Source organism: Elgaria multicarinata, chromosome 2 (assembly GCF_023053635.1).
Source record: "Elgaria multicarinata webbii isolate HBS135686 ecotype San Diego chromosome 2, rElgMul1.1.pri, whole genome shotgun sequence".
Taxonomy (NCBI): domain Eukaryota; kingdom Metazoa; phylum Chordata; class Lepidosauria; order Squamata; family Anguidae; genus Elgaria; species Elgaria multicarinata.
In genome coordinates this window covers 146,942,182-146,962,322 of record NC_086172.1, presented here as the reverse complement: position 1 = coordinate 146,962,322, position 20,141 = coordinate 146,942,182, and the positions used below count along the sequence as shown (strand labels likewise).

General features: G+C 41.6%; 1 protein-coding gene across 1 annotated transcript in view; it reads right to left on the bottom strand.

Annotated features, from left to right (window-relative positions):
* TTLL5 (tubulin tyrosine ligase like 5) overlaps positions 1 to 20,141 on the bottom strand; it is a 150,090-nt gene that overhangs the window by 66,664 nt on the left and 63,285 nt on the right. The window contains exons 25-29 of the mRNA XM_063117892.1: positions 16,432 to 16,538; positions 13,741 to 13,868; positions 13,168 to 13,281; positions 11,596 to 11,985; positions 8,502 to 8,683 (exon numbers count right to left, since the gene is read on the bottom strand). Coding sequence (XP_062973962.1) covers positions 8,502 to 8,683; positions 11,596 to 11,985; positions 13,168 to 13,281; positions 13,741 to 13,868; positions 16,432 to 16,538 — 921 coding nt within the window. The remainder of the gene's footprint in view (positions 1 to 8,501; positions 8,684 to 11,595; positions 11,986 to 13,167; positions 13,282 to 13,740; positions 13,869 to 16,431; positions 16,539 to 20,141) is intronic.

The following is a 20,141-nucleotide window of genomic DNA, read 5'->3' as shown; positions in this document are numbered from 1 at the left end:
ACATGTACTCTTATGGCAGCAAACTGTGGGTTAATTAACCCATGATTTGCCACAGCATGTGCCAAGCACATTACACTGCCTTTATTAATATTCAACTTCCAATTGGGTTGATCAGGAGTTGCTACATGACATCCCAACCCAGACACTATAGGATAATTGAGGATTAAGCAGCCCACAGTAAACCTAACTACTAATTGTAGGTTAAACACAACCCATAGAGTATCTGGGTATGGATGTAGCCACACCCGATAGGCCCAATCTGGGGTTGATGCCTGGTACACTCCGCAGCAAATTGCAATTTAATTCACCCATGATTTGCCACTGCTATGTGCAAACTGGATCTTTAAATGCAAGCAAAACACAGAACAAACAATGTTTTGCTGGGGGCGGGGGAAATAGATTTTATTGGCCAAGGAGCAATTCATTGTACACATACTTAAGATGAAGACTTATTTGTGGAAGGAGGTCAACCTGGCTTTGCCCTCATGCCAGAAGCTTTGACTCCTGTGAATCTACCCCAGCCCGTACAAGCCAGCAAGACACTGGTTTCACCACCGGATCCTTGTGGCTAGAAGGATATCAGGCTGTGTACGCCTACTTGCAACAGTTCTGCTTGTAAACAACCTCTCAACCAACTAATAGAATTCCATCTTAGGAGAATGATACTCTGATTCAGCTGTTGTCTCTAGGCACTCATCATTCAGGGAGTATTTGGGCTAAAATCTATTTCATCTATCTGCTGCAATTACCCAGGAACAATTAGTAACAGCAATGAAGATTTTCATGGCCTTTGTACTTCCTGATAAACCATGAGACCCTTGGGTGGATTTGGCAAGACTGAATCTGGATTTCTGGAGGCAAAAGCAAAGCTGGCAGCAAAGTCATGGAAAGAAGAGAATATAAGGAGCAGCAGCAAAAGAATATGAAGAATCTCACTGTATCAATTTACTTAAGAAATGCCTTATTTGCATTATATATTGTAAGCCACTGAGTTTCTTTTTCAATAGCAGGGTAAGTGTTCTAAATATAATAAATCAGAGCCCAGTATCATATTAAACAGTTTGCCAAGCCAGCCAACAGATTGCACACATGCTAAGAGTGCTGCAGCTTCAACCTATCACCCAGAAAAAAATGCCAATCCTCTCCAGCTGACAGGTAGATTAAGATGTGCTTTGCTGTTACATTCTGCATCCATTTTAAATCTTCATGATACCAAAGGAACTTCCATTCTTCATTAAACGCTCCCATCATGAGAGGCCCAGAACAGAAGGTTATCTAATCTTACTACTTTTTGTTCTGCCTTTCAACTCATTAAACCTACTATGCAGCTCCATCATTCTCCTCAAAGACTAATTTTATTTACTTATATAACATTCATAACATCCCTTTTCAGTAACCAACCACAACTGATCTCTCATGTACAAAACTGCTGTCTAACAGTACCAAGACTGTTGTTTTACACCCTTAATGTTAGCTGTGGTTGAACCAATCATTTATTGTATTCTTAGCAGTAACTATTCCTTTGGGAGGCATTATACCACCAGTGTAAAAAAACAAAAAACACCACAACACCAGACTGTTGGTTATCATTTTCTTTACCCCACCTCTGCTAACAAAGGGGGTCCACAATCAGTGCTTCTCATCTCCCATACCCACCTTCCTACTTCAAAAGTTAGACAACTTAACATACCCCATATCTGCTCCTCTGGAACTGTGTACATAATAGTCATTGATGGGGGTGGTGGCAGGGAGAGAAGGATATAACCAGGCTGCTGCTACTTCCTGGCCTTACCATTTGCAGAATCGAGCTATGCTAGAGAGAAGTTCCAAGGCCAGTCAGCTCTTGAATGAAGCCCATTTTCAGCCACACCCATACAGTACAAATCTACCCTCAGGGTAGTTCACTTCATGTATACATTTGCATTTATAACTATGCACCAGAGGAAAATGAGAGCAAGGACTAAAAGGCTTGAGAGGTGTGAAATTTGTGTGTGTACCAAAGCTGATCTGGCTAAAGGCCCATGACATTCCTTCCCTGCTTGCTTAGCTTACCAGCTTACAGGATATGCACATGCATAAAAAGCATAAGTGTTCTAGTCTCCAGAAAACGTTCCAGACAAAGACCTGCCAGAGACATTCCTGGGAAACCTGACAAACTTGCAGATTCGTTTGTAGTGTCTCCAGCGTATGCATCCATTTAACAATAAAAAGTGGGGGTGAGTTTGCGCTGAAGCGGATGGTTACTTGCCTCTTGCCGTTGCTGAAAGAATCAGGCTCTGAATTAAAGTACCCTTCGCTTCAAAACTTCTCAGTGGGAGCTATTTCAATAGGGCATGGACGTGCCAAATGTTTGATGATGAGGGAATAATCCTTGCCACAACTAAAGTTCCCTGAAGCTCAGCTTGGTTCAGCTAGCGGCCTCCTTCAAATCACAAGGTCCATTCCAACTGCACAAAAGCCTCTTCAGCCAGAGAGCAGCAGGAATGGGTCTGTTCCAGAGACACCTTTCTTCTTTCAAAATGTCTTCCACTGGAGGGTCATGACCTACAAATAGGTCACACCCTCACTTAAGTACCCACTACGGGGAGGTGGGGAGGAAAGGAGGAAGATGGGGATAAATGGTTAAAACAAATTAAATACACACCTCATATTGCAGGCTACAGTTAAAGATAGGACACAGATTTGAAATGTTGAAAAAAAAATCCTAAGGTCTGACATCTTACTGAAGGTGCTACAAGTCAGTATTACTCAAAGCCCACTAATCAGTAAATTCTGTGAGCAATCTCCCATGAAAGAAGAGAAAAAAAGCAGAAGCCACTCAGGTGCCCCTTGACACTGTCTGGGAATCTACTCTGCATTATGTTGAAACGCCACATTGGAAAGGAAAGTGACAAATCCGTAGAGTGAAAAGAATACAGAAAGAAAGAGAGCACTTATCACATCAAGGAAATTAAGTCCTTTGAGTGTAAACAATGTTATATCTCCTTTATTTTAGGGATATCAGTCTAGTTTAATGCAGCACATGCTGGACAGATAAAAATTGCATGTTAACAAAAGAACAGCCATGCTAGATCAGACCAAAAGCCTATCTAACCCAGCACTCTGTTCCCACAGTGGCCAACTAGATAGCCATGTGAAATCCATGAACGGTTCATGAACGCAACATCGCCCTCCTGCTCATGTTCCCCAGCAACTGGTATTCAGAAGCATACTGCCTCCAACACTGTAGGTAGCATACAGCTATCATGAGCAGTAGCCACTGATAGCCTTATCCTCCATTTGAAGCAGCTACAGAAAGACATTACTATGAAAATCCTGCAGAGGATATTTGAACTCCATATTCTCCATCAAGTTCTATCAGGATTGCCCAGGTCCTGCTAATTACCACCTCCCTGCCTAGATGAAAACATGAAAGGAATATGTGTCCCCTGCCATCTTGATAGGGGTATATCAACACATTTGCAGGAATCCTGGCTGCAACATTTGAGCACTGGCTGGCTCAACTGAGAAGACAGATACATCTCATTCCAGCTCTCGCCTGGGTGGTCTGATGTTATCCCTGTGATCAAACTCCCTGGGTGGAAGAGCTGGAGCTGTTCCTAGTGATAGTCAGCCCCTGAATTCTCACACACTTGTTCACGGAGAAGGACAGCTCCTACTAGATTTCTCCTCCTCTTTATCAAGCTGGGCCAATGCAACACATTCTTCTATTTACCCCCAATAACCACAAAGTGCTGCAGCCTAGGAGACAATTGCAATAAACTACTACTTCCTGCCCTAACCACAAACACAGAGCAGCCACTGATAAAGACCTCACACAGAACCAATGCCACCTCACAGCATACAGCTCAGAAAGTACAGGCATTTTTTTAAATAAAGAAAGCACATCTCCATGTGCACATCACCTATGTTCCCATGTGCATATTGCCTATATCATATTCGCATGTTCAGTGCAAGATGACTCACTAAGCAAAGTGGCAGTTGTATAGGTTTGAACTTTCTGAGCACTTTCAAAATACACCCACAGTTCAGGAGGGCCTAAAGACTTGCACATACCCAATGAGACTTTTGAACTTTTCTTTGTACAGGAAATTCCCTGCCCTGCCGCCCAATTTGCAAGAGTAAACTGCTTTAGAAACTCCACTGGAGAAGACTGCTGTTCAGGAAATCCAAATCCAAAGGCTCACTGGGTACGTGGATCAAGATGAGTGATTATGAGGATTGTGGCCCCAAGCGGTGCTTCATATCAAGTCAAACCCACAGTACATCTAGCCAAGTATTCTCAATTCTGATTGGAACTTTCCAGGTTTTCAGGCAAAGGTTTTCTCAGGTCTGGGATGCTTCAACCGGAGATGCCAGGAAATTAACGTTGGACCACAATACAAGCTAACCTACAGTCTCTTTGCCTTAAAGTAATGCTACATTAATAAAATATCTGTGCAGTGCATTATTACCCTATAACAATGCTCTCCTGGCTTCTTCTTCTAATAGGCTCCATGGAAATAAAGCTATCTGCAATGTTTCATCGACTGCCAAAAGCTAGGGAAATGTATAGATGAAGGATGATATCTGTCATAATATTTTCCTTAAGCAGAACACCAAATTAGTACCTGTGTTTTAACCAAAGCAAAGTTCAAACAGTTCTTTCATTCAAAAGGACAACTCTATCACCGAGGTTAAGAAAAATGAAGATGTAGAGATGAACCATTGTGCTTCTGGTATGTGGCTGCAGACTGTGCTCCCATACCCACCATTCTCAGGTAAACGTGAACTATTTTGACACATTGGAGACTAAAAGACGGCCATAATTTGAATGTCAGGACTAAGCTTGAAGCTGAAAATGATCAAACATCACTCCCCAAATTATTATTATTATATTTTTTGCATTTTTATACCGCCCAATAGCCGAAGCTCCCTGGGCGGTTCACAAACACTAAAACAATTCAAAATGTAAAACAAACAGTATAAAAACATGATATAAAATACACATTAAAATGAATTAAAACATACCATACATGATTAAAACATCCTGAAAACATTCTAAAATTTCACTGGATAGGCCTGCCGGAATAGATCAGTCTTTATTGCTTTTTAAAATTCTAAAAGACTGTCAAGTTGACGAAACTCCTCCAGCAGGCCATTCCACAGTCTGGGAGCAGCAGAAGAGAAGGTCCTCTAGGTAACAGTTGTTAATCTAGTTTTTGCTAGCTGAAGTGGATTCTTCCTAGAGGACCCGAGTGTGCGGGGCGGATTGTACGGGAGAAGGCGATCCCGCAGGTAGCCTGGACCCAAACCATGTAGGGCTTTAAAGATAATAATCAACACTTTGTACTTCGCCCGGAAACTAATCGGCAGCCAGTGAAGAGATTTTAGGTCTTCCAGCTCTAGGAAGGGGCGCAGCTGGCGTATCAGCCGAAACTGATAGTAGGCACTCCTGGCCGTTGCATCTATCTGGGCTGTCATTTGGAGCGACGGATCCAGAAGCACCCCCAAGCTGCGAACACAGTCTTTCAGGGGGAGTGTAACCCCATCCAGAACCTGTTGACACACCTCCAAACCCAGGTTGTGGCCTTTGACAGCGAGCACCTCCGTCTTGTCTGGATTCAGCTTCAGTTTGTTTTTCCTCATCCAGCCCATTACCTCCTCCAAGCATTCATTCAGAGGAGACACACTATCCTTAGCTGATGCTGTTGTCGAAGGCATAGAGAAATATATTTGGGTGTCATCAGCATACTGATAGCACCCCGCCCCATGCCTCCGGATGATCTCTCCCAGCGGTTTCATGTAAATATTAAATAGCATTGGGGAAAGGATGGCACCTTGCGGTACGCCACACAGCAGCTTCTTTTTTGAGGAGCAGCTATCCCCAAGCATCACCATCTGGAACCTGCCCGAGAGGTAGGACTGGAACCACCGAAGGACAGTGCCCCTGATTCCAAATCCCCTGAGGCGATCCAGAAGGATACCATGGTCAATGGTATCGAAAGCCGCTGAGGGGTCCAAGAGTACCAGCAGGGACACACTCCCCCTGTCAATACTCAAGCGTAGATCATCCGCTAAGGCGACCATGGCGGTCTCAACTCCGTATCCTGCTCTAAAGCCAGTTTGAAATGGGTCTAGAAAATCTGTGTCATCCAAAACTGCTTGGAGTTGGTGAGCAACCGCCCTCTCGATCACCTTGCCCAGAAATGGAAGATTTGATACTGGTCGATAATTGTTAAGATCCAGAGGATCCAGGGAGGGCTTTTTTAGAAGTGGCCGTACCACCGCTTCTTTTAAACACGATGGAAAACTCCCCTCCCTGAGAGATGCATTAATAATACATTGTAGTTGTAATCTAACTGCATCTCCTCCCTGGGCGACCAACCAAGAAGGACAGGGATCGAGAGGGCAAGTCGTCTTCCTCACTCTTCCAAGCAGCTTGTCCACGTCCTCGGTACTCACCAACTGAAACTGATCCAGTGTAATCCTGCTCGCGGAGTTGCTGGACACTCCATTGTCAGCTTCTGCTATAATGCGTGTGTCTAACTCGGCTCTTATCCGAGAGATTTTATCTGTGAAATGATCATTAAAGGCATCACAGCAAACTACCGAAGGCTCTAAAGCTGGGTTCAGGGGGGAAGGTGTCTGCGTTAGACCCCTCACCACCCTGAACAGTTCAGCTGGACGCAAATTCGCAGACGCAATGCGGGCAGAGAAGAAAGCTTTCTTTGCTGCACGTATTGCCACCCCATAGGAACGAAGATGTTCTCTATGTCGTGTCTTGTCGGAAATAAGTCGAGTTTTCCGCCATCGGCGCTCTAGTTGTCATCCTTCCTGCTTCAACTCCCTGAGTTCTTCTGTATACCAGGGTGCCCGGTTAGAAACGGGCCGGAGCGGACATTTGGGGGCGATCGTATCAATAGCCCTAGTTAGGTCTTGATTCCATCTGTTAACCAGGGCTTCAACAGGAACGTCGACGATACCAGCCATAGAACCCTCTAAGGCTTTCTGGAATCCAAGAGGATCCATCAGCCTTCAAGGGCGGACCATCCTAAATGACATAACTACTCGATCCCAACCACTTCAATAGTTCCTTACGCACAAATCCCTATCTTGTTTAAAACCAGCAAAGGTAGGAAGGAGAAGGAAAGGCAGGAATAAGCACAGAAAAATAGGATCAAGAGCACTTTCACAGATACATCACCAATTCCAAGCGAATTAGAAGGGAAACAGAAGGCCTCTCCGCTGATATTTATTTTTCTGACTAGCTTTCAGGAATCGTAACTCATTTCCATACACAGCTGCACATTTTTGTGGGCACCTCATGCTCCAAAACCACCACCAATTACCACTGCTAAGGGAATCACATTGGTGGCATTTATTACTGTTTGTAATATAAACGCCTGTACTATAGTTAATTTCTACCTCTACAAGCATCATCTACTTGACAGCTACAGGACTTTTAAGAGGGATATAACAGAGATATTATAACAGTGGTAGCAATGCCGTCCTTGCTGTCTTACCACTTGTGTTGATCTCAGTCATAGAAACAGCTTAACCACATACCACTGCAGTTAAAACTACTATGCTGCTTGATCAGGCACCCAAATGGAGAGGGGCACCCTTCCACCATGGAGTTTGCATGAATTTAAGGAGATAGTATACTGCTTCTCCTCTGAGAGAACTGTGAAAGGCGCAGCAGGAGATACCAGTGCTGCTGCCCCATACCATCCCTTCCTCTTTAGCAGTTATATCTGTCTTCTTAAAACAGTAAGAACACTGCACCAGCAGGATTCTTGTCCTAAGGACAGGGAAGATCCAAGGCTGCTGGAGCAAATAACCTGCTGTTTTAAAAAATCTAAATGAGCCTGCAAATTGGCTCAAGGTAGCTCTACTGCCCTTTCTTACTCCCCCTTCAAATCCAAGAATGTGGGTAATGCAAGATTAAACCAGCTCTCTGAAGCTTTTTCTTGCCTAAATGTCCTAACGCAGAACCTCTGGCCCATCCTTAATATTTCTTTACCCCCATTCCTCTCCACAAGTCTCATCCATGCAAACCCAACCTCTGGAATGCTATTACTTGCTTTCATGATATCAGGATTCAGGATTGTACATCTGGGTGTTCCATGATAGCATGCTCTCTTATTTTTGCTTTTGATCTTTGTCTCTGGCAGTACCTGCATCTCATTATATGGGAAAAGTAGGTTTCAAGTAACTAGTCTTTCAATGTCCTCTGGTCTATGTCTAATTCAAAGAATTTTTTCTGCTACATTTTATCCTCAGCCCCAACACCCCTCATGGGCTAAAAGAACACATGATGAGCATTTTAAAGTGACTCATGTGATCAAGCATTGCCTTAAGATCCATTAAAAAGAATTAACTCTAGCTGAAACATCCTGTTCAGTCTGGCCTTCACTCATTCACAGGCTTCATTCCTTGTTTTTGTTCTCTTGTGCAATTCTCCTACCACCAAAAAATCCCAATTTGGTTCCAAGTGGAGAACGCTTCTGATTATGTACCTGCTGTGTAAGGAGACTGATGTGACTGGGTGGAGAATACTGCCTGGCTGCCTGCTTCTCTGCCAGTCTCTGCAGTTCTGCTGCAACAATACCATGGTTGTAACGCTTGCCATCTTCCCCTTCCTTATGCACTTTGGCAGATGCACCACGCTGTCTGCTTGGGCTGTGACTCCTTGAACCTGCTAAAGATGGTGAAAGAGATTACTTTGCAAGAGTTAGTTGCAGCCTGTAGAGAAGGTGCCTTCTGCACTTGAAACTGGCACGAGACAAACATCTGCATGACAAAATTAAATCAAAAGTGTTTTCTACAGAATATACTCATATATTCTCCTTCTTATGATCGTGCTCCAATTTATATATTTTTATTTCGCCAGTATCGATTCCAATTTTGCACTCTCCGCATTGTGCACAAAACAGAACATATGCGGTAGCTTTTGCTTTCTATCCAAAGCAAGTTTCATACCAAGCACTACTTATCAAGGACAAGATACAGAAATATACTACGGATAATTAATCTTATTGACAAGTGATGATTCAGATAAGTAAAATAATGGGGTATGATAGGGATTTTTTTTAATTAAAGAGAAGCCACGGTTAAATATTTGTTTTTATTTGTTTGCTTGCTTGCTTGTTAAATTTGTATTCTACCTTCACTCCAAATGGTACTCAAGGCAGCTAACAGCTATGGAAGACAAAGTAAAACACAAAATAACATTCATAACTTTCAAATTAAATGGCATCTGAAATTTGCAGATAAATTCAAGATAAAAAATACCCAAAGAGTGAATTTAACTGAGTTAGATACAGAAGACACAGCCGAACCATTTGAGAAAAATAATCCAAAAGGTGATATTCAGGATCAGAAAGAAAATTACAAAAAAAAAAAAATCTGCTGTCATAGATTTTGGAGAAGTGAAAGATAGGGGTTTGGCCTACTACAGTGCCAAACATTCCCTCAGACCAGTGCCGTGGGTCAGCAATGCTACTTTCTGTGAAATAAATCAGTGGCATCTGAGCAGATGTTATTGGTATTGCTCAAATTGGGCACCTACCTCAGTAGGGTAAGCCTGCTAGAGCTAAATCAATATTTGAGAGGTTACTAGGTTATTAGTTTGTCATCTCAATGGAGGAAAGGACTAAGTCAGGAGTGGCGAAACTGTGGCACTCCAGATGCGGGACTCCAGTGCCCATCAGTCCCAGCCAGCATAGCCAATAGTCAGGGATGATGGGAGTTGCACAGCAACTTCTGGAAGGCCACAAGTTCACCACCCCTGGGCTAAGTTAACAGTTCTTGAAGTGGGGACAATACACTTAAAATATTGTATTATACATTATTATTATTATTATTATTATTATTATTATTATTATTATTATTTTAAGTGAGAAAGTTACAAACAGAAAGGGGAAAAAAAGCAGTGCACTAGAGAAGGGGAAGGATCATAGCTCAGTGGTAGGACACATGTAAAAGGTACCAGGTTTAATCCCTGGCATCTCCAGTTAGGGCTGGGAAAGGTTCCTGCCAGAAACCCTGGAGAGCTTCTACCAAACAGTATAATAGACAATACAGAGCTAGATGGACCAATGATCTGACTCACTGGCTGGGTTCACACAACATGACAACCAACACTCAAGATTGAGTATGAGTTGAGTGTGGGTTGTCAGTGAACTGTGGATTGTCATGTTGTTTGCACCCAGCCATGTTAACAAACCATGGACAACCCAGAAAAAGAACGCATGATGAGTGTGGGTTGTCATGTTCTGTGAACCCAGTCAGTATAAGGAATTTTCCTATGTTCTATGAAGTTCCTAGGTGCTAGTAGACCAAATGACAGGTGAAAGGCACTGAAGATGAGAGAATAAGCTCTGCTTCAGAAGACGCTACTCCTCAGGTGTAGATGTTCTGACACCCATCATGTGTATTGCTAGTGAAGCAGGTTCTGGGGCTCTTGAGAGCTGTTTGCATTTTGCCAGATAATTTTAACAAAATGAAAAGAGCTATTATACAAGTATATATAAATCTATGGTACGACCACACTTAGAATACTGTGTGCAGTTTTGGTTACCACATCTAAAGAAAGATATTGTAGAGCTGGAAAAAGTGGAGAAAAAGGCAACTAAAATGATCAAGAGACTGGAGCATCTCCCCTATGAGGGAAGGTTACAACAGCTGAGATTGTTCAGCTTGAAAAAAAGGAGGGTAAGGGAGACATGATAGAGATGTACAAAATTACGCATGGGGTGGAGAATGTGGATGGGGAGATATTTTTCTCCCTCTCCCATAATATTAAAATCAGGGGTCATTTTCCATGAAGCTGATTGGTAGGAGATTCAGGACAAATAAAAGGAAGGACTTCTTCAGAATTCACTACCACAAGATGTGGTGATGGCCACCACCCAATTTGGATGGCTTTAAAAGGGGGTTGGATAAATTCCTGGAGGATAAGGCCATCAATGGCTGCTAGTCCTGATGGCTATATGCTACCTCCAGTATCAGGGGCAGAAACCCAGCTACACCAGCTGCTGGGGAACATGGGTGGGAGGGTGCTGTTGCCCCATGTCCTGCTTCTGGCTCCCTGGTTAGTTGACCACTATGTGAACAAAGTGCTGGACTAGATGGACCCTTGGTCTGATCCACCATGGCTCTTCTTATCTTCTTATTAATCTGTGTCATCCATTCTTCAATGCAGGTTGCCTTCTGTGGCTGCCCCATACTTTGCCCTAAGCAGTTTCACATGGATAAACTTTAATAATCACTTCCTGAACTATTGGGAACTAATGCCAACAAGCAGCTAGGTTGAAGAGGCAAAATGATAGTATTTTATTGTTTTGGAAATTGCCTAATCAGCAGCAGAATCTCACAGATGTATTATTAATCTAGGACTCAACCAGAGGCCAATTTCTGAATCTATTTTGCTGAATCTATTTCTTTTTTGAAATCAGCCTCTCATAGAAAAATAAATAAGTATTTCCCCAAATAGATACTTCCCTAGTCCCATGAGACCTTTGGGCTAATTCAATTTGTCTGAATATTGCTAGACAGTAAAAGTATTACAATACTGTGGGAGTTAAGCAGCCTGATATGCTACCAGTTTACCTGCTTTTGCGGAGGATGGGCGGGTCATTCTCTGGCTGTAGATCTGCATAGCACTCTGAAAGGAAGAGAAGGGGCTGACAGTGTAACTGCCAGACCGACAACGGGGTAAGCTTGCATTGTTTGAGGACTGGTGAGGTGCATTTTTTGCTGTATTAGACCAGTTGTCAGGTGCTGTGCTTTGGAAAGAAGGGGAAGGAGTCACTCTAGAACCAGAAGAAAGAGAAAGGACTGAGCGATGTTCAGGCACCTGTGCGTTATCAGAGAAAGTGGTACAAGAGGGCGGCTGGGAACTGATGCTTTGCGGGAGGATGGCATTAGGAACAGAGGAAGAAGCACTACGGAGGCTGAGTTGTGGGGTATTCTCGCCATCTCCAGTTGAAGAAGGAACTCCTATTAAAGAGAAGAAGATATACCCAAGCTCAATAGACATTTCATATTTTAAACTGAAAACAAACATAACATTCACAATAATATTGGCGCAACCTTTTACAATTTTGTTCAGAAAAGTGAACAAAGGGCCTAAGAGATTGTGCAGGACACATTGCGTAACAGAGTTGTTTTCACAATGTTTGAATTTCCCAACTGAGTATTTTATTAAAAAGATCTGATTTCCATTATACAATGTTTTTCTGATGGATTTTATCTAATTTATACATACACTATTATTTAGTTATATCCAACATCTTATGACACCATTCTATTATTACAGAGATATTCCTACATTTCTATTTAGTAATATAGCTGCTATTAAAAACAGATTCCCAATTGTTGTTCATTTGACTTTTACGCATAGTACTTAATTTTTCAACCAATATTGCATCGAATTTTAGATTTTATTGGAATTAAATCCAGCTATATGTTTAATTTGTTTAGTTACCTCTCTCCAGGGCACTTTAATTTTGGGAGTATTCATAAAATCAATATCATACATAAAATATATAGTAATTTTTTATAAATTCTAGATGAACTCTTACAATTATAACCATTCTATAAAATGTCTGTTTCTATATATCATCAGTTTCGCATACAGATTAGAATATCGGGAGTTCTATCCAAGACAGATAATTTATTCCTTTCAATATCCATGAAAACGTTCAACCTAGAATGCGGTATTATTGGAAAGGATGAAAGGATCTAGAGAATCTTTCATTTGACTGATCTCTGCATTTGTTATACTACTCAAAGATATCATAATGGAAATATAACAAAGCATAGAACAAAGAATTCTAGCTCTTTTAAATGGATATTGCTGTTTTTATGCTTTTAAATTTTTGTATGTTTGTTTTTAATGTTCATTGTTTTTAACTTTTGTAAACCGCCCAGAGAAAGAAAGAAAGAACTGAAAAAAGTATCAATTTTTGGCATGTTAGTTGCCTGATTTTCTGCTATAAATATTATTTTAATGTTTGTTGAAGGTTTGCTAAGAAATGCATTTTATTGCTATGTCCACTGATTCTAATTATGCCTAAATGACAAACAGAACCTATAAAAATCTGTCAGACCCTAACATCTAGCACCTTCCCCCAATGATTTACGCTGCAAGTTTAGTCCTCTCCCAATTTTCTTACTCACTGGATAGTCTGGTTCTTTTGGGTTGGTCACCTCTCAGCTCCTCTGCTACATTTTCTTTATTCACTGGAATTTGGGGCTTCTGTTTTTCAGGTCTTTCCACCTTTTCTGAGAAATCTGAAATGAAGTTTGGGATGTGGGGGGTAGGGGGAGAAAGAGAGGAAAATCCTAAGAGTTACAGTGCTGGGAAACAGCATATAGTATTGCTCTCCAATGTTTATTGTGGTACCTATTACTGTTTTCTAATATGACCACCTTCACCAACGTGATTAACCATGGTGACTAGGGCTATGGGAGTTGTAGTCCAAAAATGTGGAGGGTGACAGGTTGGGGAAGGCTATAATTTGGCAAATAGTTTGTTGACTGTATCTACAAATACATTTGTTGACAGCGCCATAAAAAAACATAATAGGTTGACAGTATCTACAAAACCCAACCAAGCACTGAAATTTCTTATCAATCTAAACATTTCAGTATTTCCACGTATCTGCTAGGGAGACCAAGTTAAGTACTGCACCTTGGTTTCTCCACAACTCTATGGGAGGCTATCAGAGACTGTGGGAAAGGCATACCTACCTTCTTTGGCCTTGCTTTCCAACTGGCTATTACTGTGCTTTGTAGCTCCAGAGCTTGTGCCCAGGAAGACACTTGCTGATTTATTCTTGTGTGTGTAAAACGTCAAAACCTCCTCCAAATCACTTTCACTAAGTTGAGAAGGGAACAAAAAAAAGGAGCAAACGGCAAATGTTTATGAAGTGGTGAGAGATCTACAATAGATACAAAGACACACTTGTATGGAAACATGGCTTGGGACCGCAATACCTGATGGAACGCCTCTCCCGACATGAACCTACCCGTACACTGCGCTCAACATCTAAGGTCCTCCTCCGAGTGCCTACTCCGAGGGAAGCTTGGAGGATGGCAACAAAGGAGAGGGCCTTTTCGGTGGTGGCCCCCCGACTGTGGAATGATCTCCCTGATGAGGCTCACCTGGCGCCAACATTGTTATCTTTCAGGCGCCAGGTCAAGACTTTCCTCTTCTCCCAGGCATTTAAAGGCATTGAATGCTAAGTTTGTTTTTTAATGGACCCCAGAATTGTTGTTTTAAATGGATGCTGCTGTTTTTATACAGTTGTTTTTATGTCTCTGATGGTTTTTAAATTTTGTATATTTTTAATGTTTACTGTTTTTAGCGTTTGTGAACCGCCCAGAGAGCTTCGGCTGTGGGGCGGTATATAAATGTAATTAATCAAATAAATGAATCAGGTGAAACAAAAAGACATGGGGGGGGGAACTAAAAGGGCATCAACACTGAACTGATATTTTTTGTTAGTAAACTGTTCAGTGAAATTCCACACTGCATTTAAGGAAACTACTTTAAAAACAAAAAACGAAACAAAGCAACCAGAGCAGTATAGCTCTTCCATACCTTCACATAGCTTCCTAAGGGCTTAACTAGATGATAACTACCTCTTCAAGTGACTGCTCGGACAATCTTTGTGCAGCTCTATTGACCACTTTGAGAGTTTGGGGTTAGAATCCCTGATCCCTACTAATTCAGATGTAAGCTTGTATTTGTATATATACTACATGGAGAATGCGGTGCAATAGATAAGTCACTTTATTTATTTATTTATTTATTTATTACATTTATATACTGCCCCATAGCCAAAGCTCTCTGGGCAGTTTACAAAAGTTAAAAACTTTACTCCCCCTTTACTATTTTTCACCTGACTCTGATTAGGTATGCAATATTATGGTAAGCGGTGTATAAATACAACAACAACAACAAGAAGAACATGACTGCTGATAAGATTACTATAAAAAATTTTGCCCCAGTAGTCAAGGGCCTTGTCACTCCTAGGATATATGCCCATCATTCAATTATCACCACTCTAGTGGTATACCTCAGCATCTGTGACACAGAATGGTTCCCCCCCACCTTTAGTGCAAATTTACCATTGTGTGGGAAAGCATGAAGAGAGAGGGAGGAAATGAGCAGGAAGGTAATCTTCATGTCCACAATGCAGTATACCTGATTCTATCTGCCTCTGCCAAATTACAACAATGAACTTTCAGTATTACTAGCTAAGACATTAACTAAAGGCAGAGTTCAAAACCAAGTAAATACACAAAGCACAGCCCTTTTGCAGCCAATCCACCAGTGAAAGTCTTGCTTAGCATGCATAAACACACAAGTATGTGCACAGTTTTCCTTCTTTTTAACCATCTTGCTGCATAGTAGCCTGAAATATGAGGGATAAAAAAGCTATACCCCAAAAAAGTACTGAACTGTTCATCAAGAGGAATTCTAACAGGTATTCATCCAAGGACTTTATCAGGGCCCAAATTGGCAGCTAGTCTGGAATATTAAAACCTTCACCAGACTGAAACACCAAAATACTTACGAAGGGAGAGTTGGGCTATATAAAAGCACCCCAGATTTTTGGGCAGGCTTGTAGAATCCCAGCTTTTCCTTGGGAAGCAGCTCTCTGTCTCTTATTGATGGAAAGAGATGTTTGTTTTGAAAAAAAACTGATTTGCAAAGGATTGGAAAATAAGAAGACCAAAACCATTGTCTTGCCAACAAGATTTCCAAATGCATATCTCAAGATCTGTTTCCCCCCCACACACACACACACAATTTTGACACACATCTGAGGGTAAAAATCTCTGAAAAACAGGTATGTTCAACTGTAGTTTAGCTCTTACGTGAAGACATAAGTTATGCTAAATCAGTTAACAGTTTGGATACTTTTCCAATAGGGCCTTCAATGCAGATAAGTTGCTCACCTTTATACAAAGAGTTAAATCATGAACCACACTTTTGATCTGTCCATCTGCACTGTGGGCAAAGCCAATGCAGATAGAGCAAGAGGGTTGCTAGACGGCAGGTGGTTGGTTCTTCTCATACCTTCAGTTGCATGCATTCTGAACACCGGGGGGGGGGGGCAGAATTACACCTGCTGGTCCCAACTTCCATGTGTTCAACAGGGTGTGAGAGGGGCCTCTATGCATGTACAACTGAGTTGCATTCGCATAAGCTCTTTCTCACCAACCAGAAGCGCTGCACAATCAGCTGAATGCAAACAAACGCCCCTTTCACATCTTCCACTGAACATAGAGAGGTCAGGAGCAGCAAGCACAAATCTCCCCCTAGCCCCAGCCCCCCATGTTCAATATACCTGCGGTTGATGGTATGGAAAGAGCTAGACGCAGGCAAGACTATTTTTACTTTAAACAAAGCATTATAGAGTCAGTTCATACCTTGCCTTAGTAACAAAGTCATGAAAGCCTTCAGCGTCCACCCCTTCTTCCTCCTCCTCCTCGTCTTGTTTCTTCGTTATTTTTTTCTGAGCCATTTGATCCGTTTCCTGCAAAGAAGCAACATTAAAGTAACGTCTCAAACAAGCCTTTCAACACATACATTATATGATTTTTAGGCTACGTCCAGATGGAGTTGCGGGAGGTCTCACATTAGGTGCACCCAGAGCATGCGGCACTCACAAGCCACATAGGAACTTCGCTGATCCTCACTGTTAATCCTGGCCTAGAGAGGTGAGCAGCATAACTACAAGCAGGATGCCCAAATGTTAAAGATTTTCTTTAACAACAATGAGGACCAGAAACACCTTTTAAGTGAGTTCTCAGAGAGTATATCATCTAACCCTATACCACAAGACTTCAAGACACTAACTATTAGGTAAGATAGCCAGTGACCTCTTCTCTAGGCTCTTTATGCTATAGCTTGTGGGGGGTGGGGAGAGGCAGGGGTGAAGAGAATACATTTTCTGTTGTAATTTCTCTTTACCACCACTGTAAGAAACTTCAGTCCTGAGATGAGGTCTACTTATCCTGCTCAAAAGATGGAACATGTATTCAAAATCTCTATATTCAAAATATATTCACAATTATCACAATTGAGTAAAATATGTTTGGTATTAGAAACAAATTGTACAATGCACATCTATGGTTCAAGAGTTTTATTAGCTTAAATTTTAATTCTAAACAACCTAACTGATCTATTCTTTTTCTGAGAAAAAATATATGGTAATAAACCTCTTTATAAAAATGAATATACAAAATACTTCATTATGGGAAATAATCCGGCCCTTGGGCTGAAAGAGGTTCTGCACCCCTGCCCTAAAGATACAGGTGAGCTTATAAACTTTTGGTTCTCCTGGAACATGTTTTCCAGGTTCATCAGCTAGTGCTTCAGTTGCAGGCACTTCTGCCACTGTGGGATATCAGTAGCACTAGTCAGCAGCCATGGATTCATCAGCTACCCATTTCCAATTCCATCACAGTATATGATATGTCAAAGCTGCTTCAAAAAAGGCTTTTCATTTCAAACTATGCCTGTGGGGTTCTCCATGCCTTTTCTTTGAGTTGCAGGTCCACAATGCCCTTGGGGTTCTATCCACCTTTTCCGTGCTACATCTTCCACAACTCCCCACCCCCATCATGCATGACAAAAACACCAAGTAGTAAAACTTGTGACATTTCCCCTCACAAGACTGGAGTCCCCATACAAACTCAGGTAAGATAGGATAGTTAGATAGGACAGAGTAAGGCAAAGATGGGACTGTGAGATGACCCATTGTTCCAATGCTACCACATTTAACTACGAAAAAAGTCTTAAACTGGTTTTCAAGCATTGTAACTCCCTAGCCTCTGTAACTATCCTTCTGAAACTTTGCACATTTCTTACCTCAGGACATATCTATAATGTCCACCATTTTTATACAGATTCACCCAAAATGCCATGGGATGGGGAAGGGAATGCAAATCACACATACAGCCAAACAGAACTGCCCTTCCACATGAACCACTGCACCTATCCTTTTGAAACTTTGCAGATTTCTTACTTAGAGCCACTGCTAAGCTGTGTGTCATTTTCTGAACAATGTTTGACAAGGAATATAGAGGGTTAAGTACATCCTCTTTCGAGTATCCTTAAAATGTAACGGCTGCTCTTGCACAAGACCTCCTGCAGGTATCATTCTGATATACAGCATACTTGATCCCCTCAGCAGGAGCAACTGTCCCTGCAATTTTCATCTAAGTCTGCCACGAAATACATATTTTTTTTAAAAAAATCTAAATATAAAAGTACGGAACACAAAGACCCCAGCACCTATTTTTCTGACAGTTGGCAGGCACAATCCTCTCCTAAGGGGCTTCTGTGCCTGGAAATATTATCCAATTCTAGCCAAGAGAAAAAGCTATAGCTGTTTTTGATTTTCCATGACAGTTAATGGGAGGCACAAAGCCTCATACTTTGGTATCTGTGTTGATGCATATGGAATCTGAGTCAAATCTTGGGTCAGTGCACACCTCTATCTAATATTCACTACACCTGCAGTGCTGAATTCTTCAGGTATGTTTCAACAAGGCCTTCAAGCACTGGGGATTATGTGTGATTCCTGCAATAGATTAGGTCTGCCACTTATCTCATTAATATTCATTAAAGACTGGAAAATTGCATTTCACCATTTTTAGCCCTCCCCACCCCATTGGCTTCTACCAAAACATGGCTACCAAAAGGCGTCAGAAACCCTGACCACCAATTTAAAAGTTGCCATTATATGGTTTCTCTAGATAGGGAATCTAATCTGGACTTCATTTTTAGTGAAGCAGTCTGCTCACTTTGAAAAACCTAGTTTCATTGAAGTTGCTGTCAAAGTTTTATTATTATTGAAGTTTTCAGAGATAATCACAACCTCTTCCTCCCTCCCAATCCCCTTTCCTTTTGTATCATGTTTTTAGATTGTAAGCCTGTGGGGAGGGACTGTTTTAAGAATTATTTTTGTAAGCCGCCTTGAGAGCCTTTTTTAGCTAAAGGGCGGGATAAAAGTGCTAAAATAAATTATAAAATAAACAAACCATATCAAGGGAACAGCAGCTCCAGAAATCTACCTAACGATGCAACTACTTCGGCATCCTGGGATGCTGTCCTGTTGCCATATTCCCCATCCACCAAAATGTAATAGCCATTAGTCTACAGATCTTTGGATTATCTATTTAGTGCTCAGTGACATCGGCAAATCAAAGCACAGACTGATAACAGGGTACTAGAAGGTCCAAACACATAAGACCAACTCTGGCCTGCTTGCACTGGCTGCCTGTATGTTTTCGAGCCTGATTCAAGGTGCTGGTTTTAACCTATAAAGCTTTAACACAGCTTGGGATTGCAATACCTAATGGAGTGCATCTCCCAGCATGAACACTATGCTGAGCATCTAAGGTCCTTATCTGAGTGTGTCCTACAAGGGAAGCTTGGAAGACAGCAACAAGGGAGAGGGTCTTCTCTGTGGTGCCCCCCTCCCCAATTATGGAATACACCGCCTGGCTGGCACCAACATTGTTATCCTTTGGCCGCAGGTCAAGACCGTTTTCTTTTCTCAGGCATTTGGCAGCATACAATTTTAATTAGGTCCTGGATTTTTCTTATGGTGATGGTTGATTGCTTAAAGTTCTTTCACATATATGTTTGTCTGTGTATCTGCTATCTGTTTGTGTGATTATGTAACTGATTTTTAAACTTTTTATATGGTATTTTTTAATGGTTTTTAATCTTTGTAAACCTCCCAGAGAGCTTCAGTCACGGGATGGTATAGAAATGTAGTAGTTGTAGTAGTAGTAGTAGTAATAATAATAATAATAATAATTCAAGCATAGGATTATGCACTGCATTATAAAGAAGCCAGGAAAGCAAATTAACCTGTAATATCTGAAACAGGATTTGAGAACCTCACATTATGATCTGTGAGTTCCAGAAGTCAACTGGGGTTCACGGACCACCTGCTGATAACATGCAAAGACACCCCAGTCAGTCATTTCAGTAGAACAGGGATGCCCTATCTGTGAGCTACATGCAGTTCCCAGAGGCCAGATGCATGGCAACCATGCCCCCTTCTTCCAAATTCCCCCCATCTACCCCAGTGGCAACATGGAAGCAGTGATGCCTATTAGAG